The 17,441-nt window shown below is 53.6% G+C and overlaps 1 protein-coding gene and 1 long non-coding RNA gene across 14 annotated transcripts; one reads left to right on the forward strand and one right to left on the reverse strand.

Annotated features, from left to right (window-relative positions):
• Positions 1-782: 782 nt before the first annotated feature.
• LOC149911964 (coiled-coil domain-containing protein 81-like) lies at positions 783-11,314 on the reverse strand. 13 transcript variants are annotated; one of them, XM_090132927.1, is made up of 13 exons: positions 10,596-11,314; positions 8,355-8,681; positions 7,378-7,506; positions 5,392-5,615; positions 4,746-5,250; positions 4,197-4,662; positions 3,622-3,683; positions 2,914-3,067; positions 2,406-2,662; positions 2,001-2,071; positions 1,574-1,653; positions 1,341-1,451; positions 783-975 (listed from the first exon to the last, which is right to left on the reverse strand). In XM_090132927.1, the coding sequence occupies exons 6-13, from the start codon at positions 4,273-4,275 to the stop codon at positions 788-790; spliced, it is 1,002 nt and encodes a 333-aa protein (XP_089989053.1). In that variant the 5' UTR covers positions 4,276-4,662; positions 4,746-5,250; positions 5,392-5,615; positions 7,378-7,506; positions 8,355-8,681; positions 10,596-11,314; the 3' UTR covers positions 783-787. The 13 variants fall into 13 exon arrangements, with proteins under 13 accessions (XP_089989053.1, XP_089989048.1, XP_089989047.1 ...); XM_090132922.1 differs by having other exon boundaries at positions 8,355-9,760; XM_090132921.1 differs by having other exon boundaries at positions 8,355-9,965.
• Positions 11,315-11,597: 283 nt separating this feature from the next.
• LOC149911965 (uncharacterized) lies at positions 11,598-16,985 on the forward strand. The gene is made up of 3 exons (XR_016462609.1): positions 11,598-12,511; positions 14,036-14,913; positions 15,282-16,985. It is a non-coding gene; the product is annotated as an uncharacterized LOC149911965 (long non-coding RNA).
• The last annotated feature ends 456 nt before the right edge of the window (positions 16,986-17,441 follow it).

Consider the following 17,441-nt stretch of genomic DNA (forward strand, 5'->3'; position numbering starts at 1 on the left):
CTCCTCCCAGGGAGGAGCAGGCCAGCCCCTGCCATGCTGCACGGCGCCTGTCCCACTCCCCACCCCCTCAGTCCTGCTGAGCTCGCAGCCTGGCTCAGAGGATGGCGGCTGTTGCCAGCAGGCTCGATCCCTGACAGTACCTGGGGTGGACGCTGGTCCGCCCCTACGCTCCAGCCTTCCCACACCGCCCTTTCTGCCCGTGCTTGCTCTACTTGCTGCTGGTGCATGGGCCACGTGCGGTCTACTTCTTTCCACAATGCAGACACTTCCCGGAGCTCCTGCAGAGACACAGCAGCATACAGGATCAGCCTCAGCCCCTGGGACTTTCCTTCAGCTCCACGCTCCTGCTCCTCGCCTCTGGCAGCCGGTCAGCACTGTTTTGTCCCTGAAAGACCAGGGGCCCTAAAGGCAGGACGGGATCCGCAACTTGTAGCAAACGTGGCTCAGAGGTCGTATTCCACTCTCATGGCCCCTGCTCAAAATCAGAGTGCTGTGGCAGGTGGCAGGCCAGGAGGCGAGAAAAGATAGGGAAGGTGTGCAGCACCCTCCATCTACTGAAGAGGAGCTGAAGGAGCGGGTAGAAATGTGAAATGATGGCACCCCAAGGGCTGTGCTCCAGGTCACTGCACACACAGAGGCTTTTGCTTCCCTCCCTGTGGAAGCACTCAAGGCCAGGCTGGGTCAGGCTTAGAGCAACCTGGTCTAGAGACAGGTGTCCCTGCCTACAGCAGGGGATTGGAACTAGGTGGTCTGAGTGGCCCCTTCCAACCCAAACTTCTCTATGATTCTACCATTCTGTCATTTGTGCAGTCTCAAGCAGCACAGTCCCCGTAGCAAGGCAGGGCCGGTACCTGCAGCACCCTCTTAGACTCCTCTGTGGCAGGGAGTGCAGTGCTGGTCTGGGCAGGAGTAGATGCTTCCTTCTGTCCCGCTTTCTTCGTCCTGCGGGAGCTGCCTGCACATGGCGGGAGCGTGCTGCAAACAGACACAAGAGGAGTCTGCAGGAGCCCAGGGCACCTCAGTCTCCCCCCGTGCTCCCACAGCTGTAAAGATGGGCTCCGGTGCAGTGCGGAGAGACCCCTGAAGGGAGAAGAGCTTCTGCCATCAATGGGGATCAGCATTCAGCTCCCCCAGGGATCGGGGGCCAGGGTGGAACATGAAGCTGGTGTGTCTGCCTCGAGCAATTGTGCCGCGTGCTTGCCATCCCTGGAGAGAACGGCTCCCACTGGGACACGTGTGTCAGGAGCCTTTCTGGGTGCTGAGAGCTGGCAGCTCCAAAGGGGAGGCTACTCCTACACGAGCACACGCATCTCCTTCTTCTTTTCACCCAAGGCTCTCACCTGGCAGAAGGCTCCTTCGCCACATCTTTCTGCCTTGAGCTTGGCTTGCGCTGCAGCAGCATGGAGGGGGAAGTGTCTTCCGCCTCTGCAGCAGCCTGCCGGCAGAGCCCCCTGGAACCAAGACAGAAAGAAGTTCTTCAGAGCAGCCCAACGGACACAGCACGTGAACCTGGATCCAGCCACCCGGCACGGGACAGGGCCCACCTCCCTACAGCTGGGACCCGTTCCCTCACCTCTACTCATCTTCCGCTCTACTGCAGCTTTCTTTTCCGCGGCAACCTCTGCTCTGCTCTTTTCCACAGTGAGCTGAAACCTGGAAACAAAGAGTGACAACCCTTGAAGAAGGATGACCTCCTACCCATGCAGCTGTTGGCGGTATTTATGTGCTATGCAAAGCGTGGCATCCTTTTCCTTCCTGGCCATGCCAAACCAGCACACGTAGCCCAAATTCCTCTGCACATGCAGTCCATTCTCTCTGATGAGAATCGGGACAGCTTGGGCACCAGTAACACAACCATGATTCCCAGGAGCCAGACTTTCCAGGATTTCTACCCAACTGGATGCCGAGCACGCAGACCCAGCAGGGCACGTCTCAGAGGAGGAGGTGGGAAATAAGCCTGTCTCCTGGCCAGCTAAGTGCTGCAGAGGAAATGCGCTCACCTCGGGAACACCCGGATCCCATGGGCGGTGGTCTCTGGCCCGAAGTCAGCAGAATCTTCTGTCCAAAATCTCTGCAAAGGGACACAGACCTGCTGGAGGCTTGCCAAGGCCATTTTTTCATGGCTCTTCTTGACAGGAAGCAAGCCTGGCTCCCATGCCAAGAGAAAGCTGCTCTCCACCAAAGCCTCTTCCGTGAACATCAGAGCTTTGTTCTGCTCTGAAGGAGCAGGATGGCCAAATAGAGAGGCTGTGCAAGAGCACTGCCAGGCTTTCTGCAGGGGCAGAGATCCAGGAAATCTCTTTGCTAGTGGAGAAAGCCGTGGGGACAAGCATTGGACTGGCCTGCCACATCCAGGCTGGCCAGCAGTGATCTGATGGCGCACCCTCAAAACCTCCTCAACTTACAGTGCGGAACAGAGAAAGGACGGTGGCATTGCTTTCCAGCGTTGCAATGCAGCTGCAGAAGAACCTCATGAGGAGGAAGTCGTCTTGGCACGTCATAACGCCGATGTTCTTAAAGACAAATGAGACGGGCTCCCTGTTCCTCAGGAGGTGACAGTATAAGAGCACGCTCTCTCGCACGCAGCGCAGCACCACGTTCAGCGGGACGCCGGAGGCTCGCAAGAGCTGCCGGTAGTTGAGCGACTCAATCTTGACATCGTCTGCAAGGAGAAGGCACAGCCTCACTGCCACAGCAAGCCACATTCCCATGCAACATGATCGTGACCAAATCCCATAGAAAAGGTCTTTCGGAGAAACAGCTCTTGAGCTGTGGTTCCTTCGGGATGAACTCACGCTGTACCCCGAGCTTTGCAGACAATTCTCTGCTGCTCCCGGCCATTTCCAGAGAGCAGGGATAACACACCCAGCCAGACGTGGGACAGGAAGGGGAAGGTGGCTGCTGCCTTCTCACCAGGGATGATGTCATTGGGTGACTGGAGGTCCTGCAGCCACAGCACCCCGATGTCCAGCTGGAAGACAGGCCTTAGCACCGAAACTGCCTCTTCTTTGCTGTGGAATTGCTCTCGGACCCCAGCAAAGACCCCGAGCCCCGGAACCAGGACTCCCTGCACGGGGAAAAGACAGAAAGGCTGACGAGTGTGTACTTTAGGGGCGGCAAAAGCCACAAACATCAAGAGCATGGGGTCACTGCTCTCCGCCCTCCCCACTCCTGATGGACAGCAGGGTGAGATGGGGCTCTCTGGAAAGCTTTGGAAAAATCTGTGATCCCTGCAAGACAGTCACCTTCGCATAGTATTTCCCAACATCCTTTGGCTAGAGAAGAGCCCGGGCATTTACAGCACAGGGCTTAAGCCTGGGACTTATTCCCAAGGACATCCTTGGCATAGGGCCAGAAAAAATCCCCCACCCATTTCTCCCTTGGCTCTCCCCGTTCTGATCACAGGGCAGAGCAAAGCCCCTGCGTGTGCCGAACGTTTGCTCAGGGCAGCTCTGGCCTTGGGTTTCCCTCCCAGTTGGCCAACAGGCTGCTCTGGGCACCCGGCTTGGGCTCAGAGTGCTGCTCAGTGTGGTGCTCAGGGAGGGACTGCTCTGTGAGGCCCACACTCTTGGCGGGACTGAACCTCTCTCCAGGGCAAGGGCCACCAGCATACCAGCCCACCTTGTCCAGCTTCATCTGTTCCAGGATGTAATCAGACACGGCATCCCAGACCGCCACAATCTCTGCAAAGGAAAGAAAAGACATGTCATGCTCCAGGACAGCCTCTTCACAACTGCTTGGCAAGCTCCTCACACAGACAGTGATCGATACAGGCACACGCACACACCCCAGAAAAGCACCGCCATGGCTAGCGGAGCTGGGCTTTGCTCTGATTTCAGCCTTATTCAGGGCCCCGAGGGGAAACGGGGACATAGGAAACCTGTGGGACACAGGATGCCTTTCCTCCCAGAGCAGGAACCTACGGAAACACCTGTAGGTGTGTTCTCCCAGGGAAACCTGGTCTTGGACTGCCCTATCACAGGGGACTGAGCATGCCTAAAGGAACCTGGGGGCTCTGGGCAGCTCTACTATTGGGACCTGGCTGCCACGTGGTCCCCAGAAGAGCTGGACCCTTGGGCAGGGCTCTTGCAGCAGCCCCCAGCCATGCCCAGCCAAGCACAGAGAGCAGGAGCTGAGGCTTTGGACAGCTAACAGCCCCGTGCGATGCCTTGGGAAGGGAGTCCGGAAAGCCTTACCTTTGGTAGAGAGTTCCAGCAGCGTTGGGAACGTGTAGACCAGCTCCGAGCTGAGGCTCACAGTCCAGCAGCCTTCCATGTCGCTGGCCGACAGCCCTCAGCTCAGAACTAAGGATGCCCTCCACAAACAAGGCTCCTCAACCAACCAACAATTCTCCGCAAAGTGCCCCTGCTCCTCCACGTGTCAACAAAGGTCACCCAGTGCAGCCTTGCTGCCCCTGAGCCAACTCCTGACCGCAGAAGGACAGAGCCCCTGAGCAGTGCTGCAGCAGCGCCCAGGCCTTGCAGGGAAGTGCTGGCACTGATGCTGCCCTGTGGAAGATCTCCTTGTGATGCAGCGCATCGCACTGTGACATCAGCCCGGGTCACCTGGAGCTCTGTTGGGTCACTGGCATGGAGAGGAGATCTCCTCTTCCAGGAGGAGTTCCAGTTAACTTACTGAATTCTGTTATGAAAGAACGCAAGCCTAACTTTAATGGCTTAGTAAGAGAAGTTGTTTCACGTCTGCTTAATAAACAAAAACCTGTGCGTTCACAGGCACACACACACCTCACGAGGTTGAAATATCATTATTGACAGTCACCGTGGTTTACTCGGCAAATGGCACGAGAACTTGCCACGTGTCATACAGGCTGAAGCTGGTGAGCTGCTGGCGACGCACAACGATGATGACACTGCATCACGGCTGTGCCACGCTGATGTCACATGTGGTCTCCTCTGGTGGTGGCACAGAGTTCACCACCGTGTGTGTCCCCGTCCTCGTGGCAGACAATGATGGGCACCAGAGGGCTCCAGTGTCACTGAGTCCGGCTGTAGGCAGGCCTGGAGGGGTGACAAAGGACAGCAAGAGGCTCAGAGACAGCACGGTGACAACGCGGGGCCACCAGTGCCTACCTCTGTGTGGTGATCACAGCACAGGGAATAATGTCATCCAAGGGATGGTGACACACGAGTGATGGCGACACCGGATGACGGTAACAACAGTGACAGCCAGGGATGGGGACACTGCATCACAGCTGTTCCACATCGAGGTCACCCTGTGTCACGGTGTTACCTGAAGACAGTGACACTCGATGACACCCAATGGCATCCAGTGAAGGTGACACCCAACGATGGTGACACCACCAACCCCATGTCACACCCCACGTGTCCCCCAACTGTCCCCAGCCCCCCTCCCTGTACCCCTCCTCGTCACCTCTTCAATGAGGATGGCACCGCGCTGCAGTTGTGCCACCATGGCAGGGGGGACAGCTTGGGACAGTCATGGACAGCCAGGGTGACAGCGACACCAGGCTCCAGGAGCTGTAGGACGCTGATGGGGCTCTCGAGGTAGACAGGTTGGTACGGCCCCAGATTCCATGGTTACAGTGACAGTGTGGACTTCGGGACAGGCGGTTGTCCCGGTGCTGGCATCCGGTGCTGGGACCGGGGGGGGGGGGGGGGGGGGGGCAGACAGGTGGACCCTGGGGGTCAAAACGGGGGAGGCACAGAGGGGAGGGGTGGGCACCTTCGGCCCACGGAGCCGAGCGCGTTCCACCGCCGCCTCCTCCTCTCCCTCCCTCCCTCCGCCGCTCGGGCGCGTAGCGCTTCCCCACGCCGCTCTTCCTTCCCTCCACCCCCTGCCGCTCCTCCCTTTTCTCCCCCCGGCCCCCTCCGGGCCCCGTCCTCCCTCCCCACCGGCTCCGCTCCCTCCCCCGGCTCCCGGGGGTCTAGCCGAGCTGCCCTCCCCCTTCACCGCCCCTACCCGGCACCGCGCCCCTTTCCCCGGGCCGTGCCGGGGATTACGCGCAAATCGCCTCGGCCTTAACCCTGTTTGCGGCCGCTCGGGCTGTCGGGGAGCTCCCGGGGTGTGCGGACGGCCCTTCACGCCGCCTCTCCGTTGCCCCGGACCGGACCGGACCGGACCGGCGACCCCCGGCCCTCATCGAGCGACCTTCGAGCTCGGCGCCCCCTAGACTCGCAGGAGGGGCCCGAGGGGGTGAGAGCATAAAGGGCAGCCCTACTGAGCAGCCCCTTGCCCCCGCTGGGGGATCTGGGCTCAGCAGCTGGTCCCGCGTATAGGGCGAGCACTGCGATGTAGTCCTTCGAGGCATGGGTCGGGACGCGATCCGTGGCTGGGACGTGGGCTGGGACATGGGCCCTGCGTTAAATGCAGAGCAGAGATGGACACCGTGTGCATCCGTTCATGGGGGCACCACGCCTTAAGGAGCAGCACATTTCTCTGCCCTCCACCAAGCCTTTTATTGACACACTGAGTGTTTACTTGGAGGCTTCTCAGTTTACGAGTTACCAGCATACCCTTGAACCAGCATACCAGCCAACGTCTCATGGCTCTTCAAGTGGAGCTCATGTCTCCTACAAACTCAACCCTTTCACTGATTGTTTTTTTCCTCTTGCTGTACAACAGCAGGGTATGTGAAAGAGCAGAATTTCAGAGGAGATAGGAAACAAAGCTCCATCACCACGTGAAGCCACGCTGTTCTTTTCTCCAGCATTGCTGTGTTGCTTTCGTTCCAGCCTGCCCTTTTGAGTTCACAGCTGCCAGGTTTGATCACAGAAAGTAATCACTGGGTTGTCTACTTGGTAAGTGCAAACATCAGGAAAGCAGTTGGAATTCACAAGAATAGAAGAAAGGAAATTGCATTGCTAATATTTAAAGATATAGTCATTTTCTTTGTGGTTTTAGGCTTTCATACAGAGCATTAGGATACTGCAAACTGAGGGTAGTTTGCAAGAAGTAGCAATTTTTGCCTCTCCTGCCCTCCCTCTCAGTAAAAAGGTGAAGTACCTTCTGTATTTTACTAAGCCTACTAAGTTAAAGTGGTGCACCACTAACTCAAGCCCAAAGAAGTGCTGCAGTGGTATAGCTCATCGGGAGACTGAAACTGCTGCAGCTCTTCCAGCAATAGAAAAAAAGAACTATTTTTGTTGACCGTGAGTTTATGAGTGGTCTGTTGTTGAATTGCTTTTGTTGAAGGGTTGTAACCTCAGAAGGGAGCAAGCCAGATGACTGACAGCAGGTTACTTTTTTGATGATGGTGAGAAATTGCATGTGGTTGTCCGAGGATGTTTGGTCTCCTTCCCTTTACCCCCAGGTGAGAGATACTGCTAAGGAATACCATCCTACAAAAGCCTGTAGACTAAGAATTGGTGTCAGAGTCATATTAGCTCCCCTACTTACCACGTGATGCACTGGATAATCACACGACTGCTGTTCTGTATCCTTTGACATCATCCAGCCTCTGTAGCCATGGCCATGCTTTGTGGCAGAAGTGGTCTGGTATTAAATATTTGTCATCCTTGCACCCTGCTGAACCACAAAAGCCAAAAACAAGAAACAAGACTCTTATTTAAGCTACTTCTTCAGCTCCAGCCCTATACATATTCTACTACCTTAAAGTTCAAACCGGTTCTTGGTGTCCCTTTTGCCCCATTTTTTATTTCATATGCCTTAAATCTTACAGCTGTGACTAGATAGATAGACAATTTTGTTCACCTCATTTCATCCCCTGGAGTTCAAAACTTAGTTTCCATTAGTGGAAAGCTAGTATAGGCCCCTGAAGACTACAACAACCTACTTAAGCTTAAGGTATGTTTCAAGGTCGTGTTGGATAAGGAGGAAAGAAATCAGCTCCTACTAGCTAATGAAAACTGCAATGTCATTTCAGATCAGGCCTGCCAGTTTGGGCTCCAAGATGCCAAATTTGTTTTTTCACTTCTTTTTGTTCAGGGGATAGATTCAAACCTGCTGACAAGCCTGCCCTTAGTGATTTCCCCTCATGTGAGCTTTGCTCACCCTATCTGAGAGCCCCATTTTACAGAGACCAAGGTCTGTGCACTGCTTGACAGAACTAACTGAAAATCACAGGCCAAGTACTCCTCTAAAAACATGTAATTCTGTCAAAGCAGACATGGAATTTGAGGACAGGTGTCAAAACCACAGGATTATTTATTTATTTGTTTGTTTATTTTTAGGGGCATGCTGCTGTGTTTGCAGAGGGGCAAGAGAACTGAAGGCAAGGGAACTTAAGTTGAGGAGGTGCTGCCCACTAAAATAAACCATGGCACCTGTCCCCTGAAGGAAGGGGGTGGTGGTCTGGGAGGAAACCTTCCAGAGGTCTACGGTTGAACCAGATGATATTCATGGCCTTTTCCTACCTTAACGATTCTGTGAGTCCATAATTCAGAGAGCAATCTTCACAGCTGGCCTGGGAGCAGGAAGTGAGCATATAGCTGGTCTGCCAAACTGCATCAAAACATCTCCATGAGGGGAGATGGAGTTTGTTTCATTTCATCCTGGTTTTTTGACTTCGTTCCAAGTTGTGTTTTTGTGTGTTGTTTTTATTTTCTTTTCCTTCAAGTTTTTCCACTTAGTCTAGACGTTTGGGTTTGAATTTCTCAGTAGTCCGCTGTATACGCTGCGTTCAAAGATGTCTCATATCCTTCTGTCTCTTCTGTTCCCTGCCCTTAATGACTCAGTGAGAACTGGATCAACAGAGTGAATGCTTCATTATTGACTTTTTTTTTTTTTTTTTTTTAAACTCATGTTTAAACACATTGAAAATAGTAACACATGCCTGCCTTCTCTAAGCAAAATATTTTGGCTGTGTTGGACACGCTGAAACATACAGATTTTGAATTCAATGCAAATGTTTTGTTTAGACATTGACAACAAAACCCCCATCTCTTGAAGTACTTCCATTCTTCATGGAAAACAAACAAACAAACAAAACAACAAAAAAGCCTTTCCATTGAAGAACTTGCCATTTTCTTTCCCTAAATTGAGGCAGGAAGACCTTAAAACAATGATTTTTCTTCATATTTTTTTTTTCCAGCATTGCCTTCAGCATGTACCATATAAAGAATATATGCTAATGTTCATCAACTGATGCTAGCATCAAATTTCCTTCTTTTCTTGGCACATAATACGCACGCCTACTTTGAGTAAATTCTTCAAGGAAATGTTGCTCATTCTCCTCATAGTAGATATGCCAGTTGGATTCTTTTCTGTTAAGTAATTTTGGATGACATCCAAAGGTAAGGTTTGATCAACGGGGTAACTGGGTAGTTCCTGCCAGACAGATAGGTGGTAACAACCCACAGGAAATGGATTACAAGCAGAGAAAAAAGCACTTAGTTTTCAACCCTTCAGATAGAGCCAAAGTAACACAATGGGTTAAGGAACACATTTAAAACTAAAGGTATGTTTTATTATTGGCCAAATCCTGATACCTGTCTTGAAGCCCGCTCCTTTCTCTTTGTGAGGGCATTCAGACAAAATGCTGTAGAAGTTCTGGATTTCTCCCACTTCACAGTGTCTGTTGCTTGGGAATATTTCGTGCAAGGAACCTGAAAAAATGCTTTCGCCCACACTTTCTTCACAGGCTTTTTCCACCTTGTGCTTTTTCTTGTCGTTATTATTCCTCTTGTTACTGTAATTGCTGCTTCTGTATGTATCTGTACAAGACAGGATGCTTTTAAACAGTTCCCCACTGTTTTCAGTGTCACAAGGTGGAAGTTATTAATGCAGCTGGCAGGAATGTGTCTGTTGCCTTAGGGAAGGGCTGCAGGAAGCAAGAAATTGCAGTGAGAAGAAAGCCCTGCCCTCAGAAAAGAATTTTAGTGAAGGACCAGCAGAGGTATGGAGGGACAACCCACCTGCCACTTCATTGCCTTCTTCTTGTTTTACTTCCCCTTCTCAGTATTTTTTCCTCAGATGTTAGCATCTCCTACTTTCTCTGTTGTTCTACTGACTTGATTCGGAGATATCTAGCAGGAGGTTGATGTGTTTCTCATTCAGTATTGTCAGGGCATTAGGAAAAGTATTAACAGCAGGTTGTGTGTTTATGGCCTCAAGTTGTGCCAGGAAGATTCAGATTGGACATTAGGAAAAATTTCTTCTTCAAAGGTGTGGTTAGATGCTGAAATGGGCTGCCCAAAGAGATGGTGGAGTCACCTTCCCAGGAGGTGTTCAGAAAACATTTAGATGTCGTACTGAGGGACATGGTTTAGTGGGGAAATATTGGTGGTAGGTGGATGGTTGGACTGGATGATCTTGAAGGTCTTTTCCAACCTTGGTGATTTGATGATTTGATGATGATGAAGAGGACTACAGTGATCAGAATGGGGGAACTGGAAGGGGGAAAAAGGGGAGGGGAGGCGCAACCCCGGGGGTCACACAGAGCGACGGGGGAGGTTGTGGGCGACCAGTGGCGGGGGGAGGGGAGGAGGGCAGTGAAATACACGGGGCGGGGGAGGCGGGGAGACACAGGGCAGCTGCCCCCGCCGAGCGGAAGCCCCGAGCGCCACAGAGACCCCGCGGGGCCAACGCAGAGCGGCACGTGGCCCCCAGCCCCCTTAACCCCGGCCCCGCCCCGGTGCCCCCCCCCGAACACCCACCTGTAGAAGCTGAGGCGGCGCTCGGAGCCCCGGGGTGCGCCGCCCCACTTCCGCACGGCCGCCTCCTCCTCGGGTCGCGGGGCTGGTGACGTCACCCAGCGGGGACGGCGCGGCGCACGCGCTGAGGCGCTGTCGCCACGGGGACGCCATCACGCATGCGCTGTCGCCGGGGGGGCGGCTTTACGCGCTGCAATGAGGGAGGGCGCGCCGTCTCCACGGCATCAGATGGAAAACGGCGCTTGGAGACTGCAGCTGCGGGGCAGCAGCTCAGCACAGCGCTGCCGATGACTGGAGCCGAGCGAGAAGCGGACTCCGCTGGGCCGGACTCCGTGCCGGGCTCGAACGCGCCTCGATCCGCGCGATCGCTCCCTCTCTTCCGGGGCTGCCCGGCTCAGCCAGGAGCCGCTCCCGGACACCGGGCGGGTCCCGCCTCTCGCGGTCAGCCGCCGCTTCTCGCAGCCCGGCAGCGCCTCGCCGCAACGACGGAGGACGGCTCGGTTCCCCCTCCGAGGACAGCCGGATTCTGACGGGGGACGGACGGGGCCGGCGGCGGTGCCCCCGCGCCGCCTTCCCCCGACCGCGCGGCGTCCCCGAGGGCGGCGGCGGGGCAGCGGAGCGGCGGAGCGCCGCTTTCCCCGCACGGAGCCCCGCGGCTCCTCCATCCCGCCGGCGCCATCGGCATCACCATGGCGGCGGCCCCGCGTCCGCAGCCGCCATTGGCGGAGAGCCCGCGCTCGGCCCCGCCTCCTCCGCTCTGCCATTGGTCGGTGCGCCGAACGGGGCGGGCGCTCCGCGCGGGGTCCTTTCTGTCCGCGGGCGCGCCGTCATTGCGACATCACCGCGCGCGTTCCCATGGCCCCAGCCCGGCTGCCCTCGCGATGCCTGCCGTCGTGCGCCCGCTCCGCTTCCGGGGCCTCGGCTGCGGCTGCGGGAGGAGGGCGGGGACGTGGGGGACCTCAGCGAGGCCGGGCCCGCCCCGCCCCGCTCCGCCCCGCCCCGCTCCGTGCGGGCCTTGCTGGAGAGCGGCGAGCGCGGGCTGGCGGCCGCCGGCAGGTGGGGGAGCGGGGCGTCCGGGCGGGCGGCGCGGCCCGGCGGTGGCGTGGGGAACCCGCTGGAGACGAGCGGCTCCGGGGCACCTTGGCGTCCCGCTGCAGGCGGCGGTCGCGGTGCCGGCCCGAGGCCGGCGCTGTGCGGGGCGGGGCTGAGCGCGGGGCGATCAGCTGCTGCTGCTGCTGCTGCTGATGCTCGGCCGGCTTCTCGGCCGCCTGCGCAGGGCGCTGCTGGCTCGCGTTCAGCCGAGCGTCGGCCCGCAGCTCCGGATCCTTTTCCTCCACGCGGCCTTCCGGCCGCTCTGCCCCAAGCCCGCAGCGATGCCTGGGGTCGTTGTGACCAACGTGCGGGACCCGGCGTGTGGTGGTGTCGAACCTCGTGCCGTTGGCATCAGCCGTTGATCGGCCTGACCGGAGCCCTCTGCAGGGTCTTTGGAATCCTTAGGCAGATTATAGGCGGATGGCGTAGCTGAGGGGCGATGGGAGGCAGGGAGGGGAGCATCCTGCCGTGCCACCGGCAGCCCGGGGACCACGTGCTGTGGGTGCCGGCACGAAGCTCCTCCATCCGTCAGCACGGGAGCTGCGGTTCTGGCTGCAGCGGCAGGAACTCAGCGCAGCCCTGCAGAGAGCGGTCCGGCAGCACGAGAAGAAGATGACGGCCGTGGAGTGCGAGAGCCTCAGCAGCGTCTGCAGCCCGCGAGGAGCTGAGCGGGGCTGGGAAGAGGAAGCTGTGGGAGTCCTGGGGAGGGACTCCCAGAATAGCAGCGTGAGTGGCAGGATCAGCTGCTTCCTCCTGACACCGTTTCCTTTGAGAAGCCAGTCCCCATTGTCACATCTGTGGGGTTGCACAGAACGCACAGGCATGTGGTAAGTTTAGGTTGGATATCAGGACAAACTTCTAAACAGTAAGGGTTGTTGAGCACTGGAATGGGCTCCCTGGGGAGGTGGTTGAGTCACCATCCCCAAACATGTTTAAAAACTGTTTGGATGTGGTGCTCCGGGACATGATTTAGAGGAGGGTTGTTAGAGTTGGGGTACTTTGCTCAGGTCATGGTTGGACTCGATGCTCTTGAAGGTCTTTTCCAACGTGAGCGATTCTGTGATTCTGCAGGGACACAGTGTGTTGGACTGCTGTTTGTTGCAGAGCACCAGCACAGGGCAGGACTGGGGACTGGGAAGATCACAGAAGATCGCAGAAACACCAAGGTTAGAGAAGACCTGTAAGATCATCCAGTCCAACCGTCCACCTATTACCAATAGTTCTCACTAAACCATATCCCTCAACACGAAATCCAAACGTTCCTTGAACACCTCCAGGGTCGGTGACTCCACCACCTCCGTGGGCAGCCCATTCCACTGCCTGACCACTCTTTGAGAGAAGTAGTATTTCCTAACGTCCAGCGTAAATCTCCCCTGGTGCAGCTTGAAGCCATTCCCTCTAGTTCTGTCACCAGTTACATGAGAGGAGAGGCCAACACCCAGCTCACGACAACCTCACTTCAGGTAGTTATAGAGAGCAATAAGGTCTGCCCTGGGCCTCCTCTTCTCCACACTAGCTGCTAATGGATCGCTCCATTAATGCAAAATTGCTGTAATTAAGAGCAGGTAAATGCTCCTGCACAAGACTGGGCACTGAGACCTTTGTGTCTGTCAGTGATTCTCCAGCACGTTCTGTGTTAGCTGCACGGGGCTGCTTTCCTTTCTAGGGCCTGGGAACAGATGACAGCACTCTGATCAGAGTGATGGTGTCCTGCTCCGAAAAAGGATCTTTTTAGATCTGCTCTTCTTACCTGTATCCTCTCTTCTGTTCTGCCCTCTTTCTTCTCCCCTCTCGTTCATCACTCTTCTCCCCCTTACAAGCTCCTCTCTTCCCTTTTTCCTTTGTTCTGCTCAATCTTTTCTCTCCTCTCCTCTCCTCTCCTCTTTGTTGGCAAGAGGGCTCCGAGCTCCCTTGCTGGTGCGGAGAGGCTCAGACTCCCTTTCTGGTGCAGAAGGAACGATGAAGGACCTTTACTGAAGATGCTTACAACCTTTTATACCCGTGCAACAGCAACTTACATGTAGGAAGCAGGAGCCTCGTGTGTGTTTATGTCTGGCTCAAGTTACTGCTAAGTTTCTTTACTCATTAGCAAGATAATGACTTTCTTTATCCCACATCTCCCCCTTCGCTATTAAGAGAAAAAGAAGCACGGTTCAAAAACAATCCTAAAAGTAGCTAAACTAAAATTAATACACTGAACAAGGATGGGTTCTGTAGAGTACAAACAGCAGTCCATATTAACCAGTTCCAACGATTCCAATTCTTATGATTCCTTGGTGACACAGTTGACAAAGTGCGTCTTGTCGCTGTGAGTCCAAACCACTGATGAAAGTGCTGTGGTCATGTTACAGCAGATGATGAGACGGATGGCCAGACCCCCCAGATTCGCATGAGCACCCACTGGACACCCCAGGACTCCTCTGGGACATCCCCAGACCCTTCTGGATGACTCCAGGACCACTCAGACCCACATGAGAACTCCCTGGACCCTACCAGACCCTGCTGGGCCATTTCCAGATCAGCCCAGGGACTCCTCAGAGCTCTTGGGCCCATAGTGGGAACTTCCAGATCCTTCCATGGTGCCACAGGACCAACCCGGGGACTCCCTGGACATCCCAAGGTCACAGAATCACAGAATCACAGAATCGTAGGGGTTGGAAGGGACCTCCAGAGATCATCGAGTCCAACCCCCCTGCCAAAGCAGGATCCCTACACCAGGTCCCTCTGGGATATCTCCAGACTCTTCTGGTTGAGTCCAGAAGAGCCCCCTGGAGCCCCCAAACCTCTCTAGGATGTCTCATGCAGATCCTTCTGCATGATTCCAAGTGGGGATAAGAGGGGATAAAGGAGGGTGTGGGTGGGGTGAGAAAGGGGTCAGTGGGACTTTTTTGGGCTGGAAAGGGGGGTTGTGTGGAATCTAGGGGGGGAAGGTGTGAGTGAGTGGGACTGCTGTGGGGTGGAAAGGGGTTCTGGTGATGGAGGGAAGGATGGAAGGGAAAAACTGGGGAGTTGTGGGGAGCTTCTATAGTAAAGGAAGTCTAGGGGCAGAGAGTGGGGGATGGGGGGGAAAGCAGAGGTTCTGACACAGTGCCTGTTCAACAGCTCCCCTCTGTGTCCCTTCCCAGGGAGAAACCACAGTTTGGGCCTGAATGACACTGGGCACACAGCTTCCTTCTTAGCTTGACGTCAAGACACCTTGCTGACACAGATCTTCTGTAAGAGATGCAAGGTTAGTTTGGAAATCCATGAGCTTCTCTAAGGTCATGCGTTACATCAAAGATCTAAAGGTTATCACAGAATCATAGAATAGCCTGGGTTGAAAAGGACCACAATGACCATCTAGTTTGAACCCCCTGCCATGTGCAGGGACACCGTCCACCAGACCAGGCTGCCCTGAGCCACGTCCAGCCTGGCCTCGAATGCCCCAAAGGATGGGGCATCCACGTCCTCTATGGGCTACCTTTTAAAATGCCTCACCACCGTCTGAATGCAAAACTTCCCCCTGATATCTAAACTAAATCTCCCCTGTCTCAATTTAAAACCATTCCCCATTATCCTGTCATTATCCACCCTCGTAAACATCTGTTCCCCCTCCAGTTTATACAGTTTATACGTTTCCTTCAAGTCCTGGGAGGTCTCCCGGAGCCTTCTCTTCTCCAAGCTGAACAAGCCCCGGTCCCTCGTTGCACCAAGAATGCCTCGGCGGCTGCATCTCCCTCGTCCCCCACCAGGGGGGACTTCACTGCACTTCAATGCACTTCAGTGCATTTTTTTTGTAACTTTTGGGTTGAAATGTTAAAGACAGTAAAAGGAATGTTATTTTAGTGATCTAAAAGTACAAAACAATAGTTGTAATTCTTATTTTCAGGATAGCTGGGCTAATCAGAATCTAGTTGCTCTTCAAGCTTAGTGTTGCTTATGTTGAGCTGTTTCAAGCTTTTACAGATGTTTAAATGAGAGCAGCTAATGACACCCAGTTTTCCCCAAGAACATAAAGACGACTTGCCACTCAGGAGTAGTGGTTTAACACAAAGCTTTTGAATGGCGTGGTCTTCCTTACAGCTGCAGTTCTAAGATGACCGTGTGTTAAGATCAGCTGCATCAAGCAGCTCTTTCATCCGGTTGCTGAAGACTAACAAAGACTAAATTTGTCAGAGGACAGCACCTAGCATTTAAAGAAGAGGTATATGTAGTTGTACCGTTTCCCTCCAGACTCCCTTGACTGTGCAGTCCAGCACCATAATGGATAGACCTTTATTCTTTGGAAGCCAGGTGCAAGGTGTTGTGTACACATCTCTGCTTGGATAAATAAAGGAGGATTACATTTGGGAGTTCTGCAAATTTGCAGGTGGATCCTAAATTTGTCAGCGATGAAGGGCAGGTGATTGAAATATGCTGGCATCCCTGCAGACAATAAATGCCATGACATGATTAGCAATAGTATTGCAGTCAGGATAGAGCAAGAACATACACCAGGCAAGAGTTGTGTGTTGAGTGGATGTACAGATGTTCAGCTGGATGTTTACTAAAAATGCGTATGTGACTCTTCATTGCTGGATTTCCAATGCTCAGATGTTCAGGATTAGGGAAGCAGCAAAACAAAACCATATTTGTAGAGGGTGGAGCAGATGTAAAGAAATATTTTCATTTTTAATATCATGAAGACATTTGTAATTAGATGACACAAGATTCAATTGGAAACCCAAATCAGACTTGCCATCATTCTCCTTTTATTTCATTTTAAATAAAACAGGAAAGCTATTGAGATACATTTGAGAAATTACCGTCAATAAAATCATTGCTTGAAAACTTTGTTTCTCCTTCCTCTTCAGCTGTTTTGTTTCCACTGCAGTCATGATTGAAGGAGATGGTAAGCAGTTCTCTAGCTGTTTTCTTAGCTTAGTTACGTTTTGATGAAAGTTCTTTCTAAAAGTGGAAGGAAGGTCCTTTGTTGAATCCCTCACTGCTCCCATTAGACCGCAAAGAGGTCTCTCTATCAGACATCAGGATAGATGTGATTAGTCAGAGGCCAAATGGGCAGAAGACCTTACAGCAGCTGTTTTGTGATGATGGAAGATCAAACAGGAGCTAAAGAGAAACCTTTTAGTAATAACCAAAGGCCAGAGTTGCTGGGAGATGCAGAGGAGGCTTCCTGCCCCACCGGCTTTAAAAAGGGACACATACCGCTGTGAGGGTGACCACATAGGCATCTCCCCAAATGAACTTAGGGATCCATGACCCAGATTTGTAAAATATTTAGATACTGAACAATTTAGGTGGGCTTTGTGAGGGATTACTTTTTATTAAGTGCCTAGCTTCTATTGTTTCAGTTTGGTTCCTGGAGATATTCACCTATCTGCCACAGGCACCTGTCTTTTGAAAACAGAGACTGATGATAATTGCACAAAACCAGGAAGGGATTGTACCTGGAAAGATCTGTCCTGCAAAGGCATAAGTGCAAGTGTCTTAATTTTGAGGAAGAGAGATTGTTTGGTGGGCTTTTTGGACTGTCATCAATGATGAAATGCCTTAAGGCAAATCATTTCACGTGCATCATGCCACGTTATTTTGTCCCTAGCTCTACAGCTCCCTCACCTAACACTGTAATACACGTCTTAGCCTCACCTAGGCCAAATCCATTCTCAAAGCGGGAGGAAGCCTCTGGTATACAAAAGGAGCCATAAAGTAGCTCATAGTCATGTGGGTCATGTAGTCATATAGGGTGAGACCTACGTTCCAGAAATGCGCTTTCCCCAC

The sequence above is a fragment of the Phasianus colchicus genome, unplaced genomic scaffold, assembly GCF_987193195.1.
Source record: "Phasianus colchicus unplaced genomic scaffold, bPhaCol1.hap1.1 HAP1_SCAFFOLD_49, whole genome shotgun sequence".
NCBI classification, from domain to species: Eukaryota; Metazoa; Chordata; class Aves; order Galliformes; family Phasianidae; genus Phasianus; species Phasianus colchicus.

Bases quoted from the DNA above. Each gene is read 5' to 3' on its own strand.
- LOC149911964 (XM_090132917.1), bottom strand. From the start codon at position 3,873: ATGTCCCCGTTTCCCCTCGGGGCCCTGAATAAGGCTGAAATCAGAGCA. The intron at 2,072-2,405 runs GTAAGTTGAGGA...GTCCCTTTGCAG, and splicing joins TCCTTTCTCTGTTCCGCACT to AGATTTTGGACAGAAGATTC. The intron at 1,452-1,573 runs GTGAGGGAACGG...TCTTGGTTCCAG, and splicing joins AGAGCGGAAGATGAGTAGAG to GGGGCTCTGCCGGCAGGCTG.